We start from the raw sequence: 6457 nt of genomic DNA on the forward strand, positions 1-6457 counted from the left end.
GTAATACGAGGAGGAGGGGTCTCTCAGACGTTTTCTCGAGGGTTTAGAGGCCAGTCTGCTTGAGCAGTGAGGGGTGTTGGCCTCGTCGGTGATTTCCATGTCAGAATCAATCTCCTGGATTTTGAATTTCTTGGGGGTTTTGACCTCTTCAGGGGAGTGCTTTTTATTCTTCTTGCTGGAACAACCAATTTTCGGGAGCCGAGGGGGGCTAGCATTATGTTTAGCAGTAGGGTAGGCCGAAGGACTGGTTTTAGTCACATCCTGGATAGAGATAGAACGGGGCGGGCAGAGGGCGAGGTGGAAGTTGTAAAGGCACAGGATGAGGCCTTGGTGAAGGATGGGGAAATATTTACCCTTTTTCTTGGCTTCGACAATATCCTTGACATTAGCATCCAGAGAATACAACAAGAAAAATAGAATGGATATATAGTCCTTATTTCTCAGATGATTAAGGAAAGGGAGATGGTAGTAATAGACGATTCCATACCTTCCCTCCACCATGAAGTATTTCATCACAATGTAATAGACATCATCCCACGGAGATGGGAGCTCCTCTTGGTTGAAGCCGCCCGCCCTCTTCACCAGGTTTTTGCCATCACGGAAGAACTAGTTTGGGCTGGTGGTATCCGCAATATGACTTTTCTTTTTCCATTTTCTCCCCTCCATAGATAGACCCATCCCCTGTACAATAAATTCTTCATTAATTTCCAAAGAGATACCCCCCATGGTAACTCTTCTATCCTCCCAGGAATTCACAAATTGCTTGGACGGTCTCTCATCGTTACCCTTTATGCTTTCCATGAATTTATCAACGCCGCCTTCCAAATAGATGAACCACACCATCGGCTTAGCTTTAAAATCATCAACTTTATCGGGTTCCAGTCTGAGCCTGTCCCTCCCCCCCCCCCCCCATTTTCATTTCTTCCAGTTTAACAGAGTAAATGTGAGACCTTCTAGCAGAATTGCAGAGCCAAAACAGGGCCAAAGCAAGGTTGTAATAAAATCTGCACCTAACTTGAGATAAAAGCACGCAATAAACATTGTAATTATTATCTCTTATGTCCGAGTAGATATCAAAATTAGGAAATCTACTAGAAACATGTAGACCTTCAATCCAGCCAGTATGATTTGATCTATCCCATCTATCGCCTTTATCGCCACCAGTTGGCTCCATCTGGGTAATAATTAGGAAATAATCATTCCCAAAATCAGTACTTTCATCATAAACACATCCCTTGTGAGGGTGGTGACAAGGCCCACCATGGCTACATGGCATCCTGGGCCCATGATGGGTGGGATTTCCTACCCAATTTAAAATTTGAAAATTGGCTCTCTTCATTTGAAAAAGGTTATATGAATTCCTCATTGGACTTGGGTTTTTTCCCTCTCCAAGATCACCTTGGTGGTTACTGGCAGTAGACTGGGGTCCCTCCAACATCATAAGCCATTTTGTAGGCTTTCCACCACCTCCATGAAGTCTGCAGCTGCATTCCCTTCTCTAAAGACATGTCGGATGGTGAAGCCATCAAGATTAACCAGAAGGATCTTGACATCCCTCAAAATGGAATCAACTCTCCATCCAACAGTAGATCTACCCCTCATCATTTTCGCAATAATCTGTGAGTCTCCTTCAATTTCTAGTTGTTTAATTCCTACGGAATCGACAAATTCTAGACCCCATAGGAGGGCCATTCCCTCTGCTTGTGTGACAGTATTGTTCTTTAGGTTACCCGCATAGGTTGCCACAGTGTTCCCCAAGTGGTCGCGGATGATTCCACCACCCGTCTGGCAGGCATTTTGGGCAGATCCATCAAAGTTCAGTTTAAACCAGTGGATTTTTGGGGTTAACCATTTTGTCAATCTCCTTTTGTTTTTAGCACTGTTGTTGAAGATTTCAAACTCTGGGTGGAGCTTCCAACTTTTAGCAATTTTTTTCTCCATCCAACTAGGAGGATGGGGGGGAGTTTCTACTTTGTCACTGATATATTCTCTGAAATTATCTTGAGGCAATTGTGTAAGACACTATTAGGGGGGGTTTCAGTATCTCTGAATATTTTGTTGTTTCTCTCTTTCCATAACGCCCAGTAGATGTGTGGCGATATTTGCCTCCATAATTGGAGAATGAGGGGGTGGTGGGAGGGGGGTTTCCATCTATAAACAAACTTCTTAATATCATTTTGGAAGATCCATTGGAGACCACATTTCTCAAGGGTTTTATTCCATAGATGTTCAGCAAAGGGGCAGAGGACGAACAAGTGATCAATAGTTTCCTCATTAGATTTACATAGAATGCATCTATTGGGGAGTTGGAAGCCCCTCTTTTTTAGGTTGTCCTAGGTTAGGGTTTTTCCATGTATTAGAGACCACCAAAAGAAGTTGATTTTGGGGATCAGTTGAGAGTTCCATATCTTCTTCCAGCACTCGACATCAGCAGGGGGTCTCAGGAGCTGTCTATAAGCAGATTTGACCGAGAAGGTGCCTGATTGGGTCTCTTTCCAAATGAGTCTATCTTCATGAGGGGCCAGGGGGATTCTAATCTCCAGCATAATATTTTGTAGATCCCGAGCCATGGGTAATAGGTTGGGCTAGTTAAGGAAGAACTGGACAATTTTCTTCCATCCTCTCCTTCCTATTTCCATATAATCAGCAATATAATCCCTCAGGAGTTCCTTTAGGTGGTACATATTTTGGTGGAAGCGAGTGTTAGCCAGGGGCCTTTCCTCCACCCAAAAGTCTTCCCAAAACCTAACCTTCCTACCATTTCCAATTTTCCATTTCAGACCTTCCCTTATTATCAGTCTACTTTTTAGGATGTTATTCCATAGCTTAGATCCCTGGAGTAGGTCTCGCGTACTCAAGTTATAATAAAATTTCTCCCAATCCAGGTACTTAGCCTTGATAATGTTACACCAATCCACCTCACCTTTAGCCAGGGTCCGGCCAATTTTTTCCATTAACTCCTTATTCAGGGCATTTATCTTTCTTATACCCAAACCACCCATGGACTTGGGTAAGCACACATTATCCCAATTGACCAGAGCAAGGTGTTTTTTCTCCTCCAATCCCGTCCATAGGAAGTTTCTTTGGATTTAATCAAGTTTTCCCCCCATGGCCCTAGATATTTTGAATATGGATAGGAAGTACACCGGGATTCCCTGGAGGGAAGCCGTGAGGAGTTGAAGCTTGCCCATGCTACTAAGGAATTTTCCTTTCCAACCAACAAGTTTCTTTTGCCTCCGCTCAAGGATAGTGTTCCAAAAAGTGGGCGTGACCTCTTTGACTGTGAGGGGGAGACCAAGGTAAGTCCCTGGAAGAGCAACAGTCTTGCATCTTAGAATCGAGAGAATTATGAGTTGGAGGTCATTAGGGGTGTTGAAAAAGAAGAGAGTACTCTTCTCATAATTGATACATTGCCCTGAAGCCTTGGCGTAATCAGCCAGTAAGTTCTTCCATTATTTAGCCTCCATGATGGATGACTTACCAAATAGAAAGGTGTCATCGACAAATTGTTGGATATTAGAGGGGGGATCATAGAAGCAGCTATAAATCCTTGAATTTTACCATTGGTTACTAGATCATCGGAAACCTTTTTTAGCTTTAAAACAACCCTCAGGAGTCCCATTTATCAAGACCAAGAACTGAATTGTGGTAACACACTCCTGTATCATATCCACAACCTTCTGGTTGAAGCCAAGTTTTAAGAGAGTTTTGAATAAAAAACACTAGTTAACTTTATCATACACTTTTGAAATATCCAGCTTGAAAGCCATACCTGGGATTCTGCTCCTATCCATGGAGTGAATTATTTCATGTGGCAATGGCAGCATCCAAAATTTGACAACCCAGGACAAAAATTTTATGGGAAGGGTTGATAAACTTTGCCAGGAGGGGTTTGATTCTATTCATGAGGACCTTAGAAATTATCTTGTATATGGTATTGCATACACTTATGGGTTAGAAATCCTTCATGCAATTGGGGTTTTCTGCCTTAGGGACAAGAACAATGTAAGTGTTATTCAATTTTTTCAGTAATTTACCTGTCTTGAAGAAATCTTTCTCTGCTTTTGTAACATCATATTTAACAATCTCCCAATAATCCTGAAAGAATGTCAGGGGGAATCTATCCGGGCTCAGGATCTTATAAGCACCCATACAAAAGATAGCCACATGGACCTCTTCTGAGGAGATAGGAGCAAGCAACTGACAGTTATCTTCCTCCTCAATGGCATTCAGAAGCTTGCTCAAAAGGCTATCTTCAAGAGACACATCATTCCTTCCGGACTCCGTGTATAATCCTATGAAAAAGTCAGTGGCACTTTGTCTAATTAAGGAGTCACCAATGATCTCCTGATCAGAGTCATCCCTTAGAATTTTGATGAAGTTCCTTCTCCTGTGGATGTAGGCCGATCGGTGGAAGAAGGCCAAATTTTTGTCCCCTTCCTTCAACCACTGAATTATGGATCTTTGCTTCCAGTAAATTTCCTCCTTAGAGAGGATATCCTTCCGATTCTTGTGGCACTCCTCTTCCTCCATCAAAATAGGGTCGGGGGGGTTACCAATAGCCATAATACTCTGGATTTGTTCCATTCTAGAGCCAAGAACCTTCTTTTTCTTGAAGATGTCTCCAAAAGTAGCCTTATTCCATCCTTTGACTTCCCTGTTGATGAGTTTTAATTTCTCCACAATTCTGAACATAGCAGTCCCTTGAACCTGGGTAGCCCACCAGTTCCTAACCAAGTCTCTAAAATCCAAGTGAGAGGCCCACATAATCTCATCACAAAAAGGGGGGGGACCTTGGTAGGGTCTATCCTTCCAATGGAATAGAAGGGGATTATGATCAGAAGCAGTCCTTGGGAGCATTTTAAGGAAGGAGTTATGGCTAATGTCCCAGTTGGTGGAGACAAGGAATCTATCTAGTCTGACTTGAATTAGGTGCTTGCCTTTCCTATTATTCGATGAGGTGTAGGGGGCACCCTGGAGGTCAATATCAACAAGGCTAGAAACATTAATGAGGTTGGCAAGATCTCCCATACTATCAGTAAAATAAACAAGACCTCCACACTTCTCAAGGGGGTAGAGGGAAGTATTAAAATTTCTCACCAACATGTACTGAGCCTTCTGGTTTGCCAAGACGAGTTCAGAAATTTCCTCCCACACCAGTCATCTTCCCACCTTGGAGTTGGGGGCATATATGTTAAATAGCTGCCAACAATGTTTGCCTTGTTGGAAAGTAACTGCTAAGAAGTTTTGGGTGCTAGCATAGATCTAAACTTGAATATTGATGGGGTCCCAGAGGGTAGAAATACCCCCAGAATCCCCCAAAGCATCCACATACAAAAAATCTGCCCCCAGCCAGAGTTTACCAACAGTAGTAGGAAAAGTTTGGTAGGACATTTTGACTTCCTGAAGAAGGCAAATATCAATTTTCATTTCCAAAATGTATTGTTTTATAGCAAATTTCTTATGGGGACTGTTAAGACCCCTTATGTTCCAGGAGAGGAACTTCATTTCTTATTTATGTTGATTCCATCAAGGGTAAGTTGTCTGCCCCTTGCAATGTCCCTAACCATAACTTTATGTCTCAGCACCCTTTCTGAGGGTCTTCCGACTTTATTTTCGGTACCCCGCACATCTGCTTTCTTGGCCTTGGGTTTCTTCTTCTGGATTATCCATTCTTCATTATCTGCCCGAGGAGATATGGGAGGTGATAGCTTCAAAAGAGAGGACATTGTCAAGGATTCTCCTGTTAGAACAAACCATTCCACCTTACTAGGGGAAAAAGGGGGGTTTGTGATTAACAACTTATTCTTGGCTACGAGAGACATAGCTTCTGTGTGTGTGAAAAAGTGGAATAAGTCTGATAGCTGTAGGCACAACACTTCAATTAAGTCATTACATGTATGGTTAGTAAATCAATAATCAATAAATAATAAACCATTACAAAGCGACTAATTGCCTTCTAAAAGATGCGAGTATAAGATTGCTCTCAGATTTTTATAAGTAATACCAGTTACTAGACTACACCAAGACAAAGGATTTAATCTATATGATCATGATATTAAGCTATATGGATGCAAGATGGATGATAATTCAAATAATAATGATTCAAGCAATAATGGATTCAAGCAACAATGAAATAAACTAAATATGGATGCAAATAATCTAAAAAAAGCACAATGTATTCAATGACTCTAGAGGAAAATCAGCATAATAATAATCTCCAAGCGTGTTCTCAAAAATCTCTGGGGTGATTTGAATGAGAGCTGAAGGCTGAATTTATAGAGAATTACAAGAGATAAAAAAAGAACAATTTAGAATTAATTGAAATAATTGAGAAATCAGGTTCACTTAACCTTGAGATAGATTCCAATTATAGTTTAATTGAAATGCATCTAAATTAGAAGTTGAAGTTGCATTGGAAATAAGATTTAATTAATTCCATGCACTTGTGATAAAA

General features: G+C 41.4%; 1 protein-coding gene across 1 annotated transcript; it reads right to left on the minus strand.

The window, feature by feature from the left end:
• Positions 1-3954: 3954 nt before the first annotated feature.
• LOC131075250 (uncharacterized) lies at positions 3955-4767 on the minus strand. The gene has a single exon (XM_058012083.2). It carries the CDS (start codon positions 4765-4767, stop codon positions 3955-3957), a length of 813 nt encoding a protein of 270 aa, XP_057868066.2.
• Positions 4768-6457: the final 1690 nt, after the last annotated feature.

This window comes from Cryptomeria japonica, chromosome 11 (genome assembly GCF_030272615.1).
Source record: "Cryptomeria japonica chromosome 11, Sugi_1.0, whole genome shotgun sequence".
NCBI classification, from domain to species: domain Eukaryota; kingdom Viridiplantae; phylum Streptophyta; class Pinopsida; order Cupressales; family Cupressaceae; genus Cryptomeria; species Cryptomeria japonica.

What these genes read in the sequence shown, in the direction of transcription:
- LOC131075250 (XM_058012083.2), bottom strand. Translation starts at nt 4,767, where the DNA reads ATGTGGGCCTCTCACTTGGATTTTAGAGACTTGGTTAGGAACTGGTGG.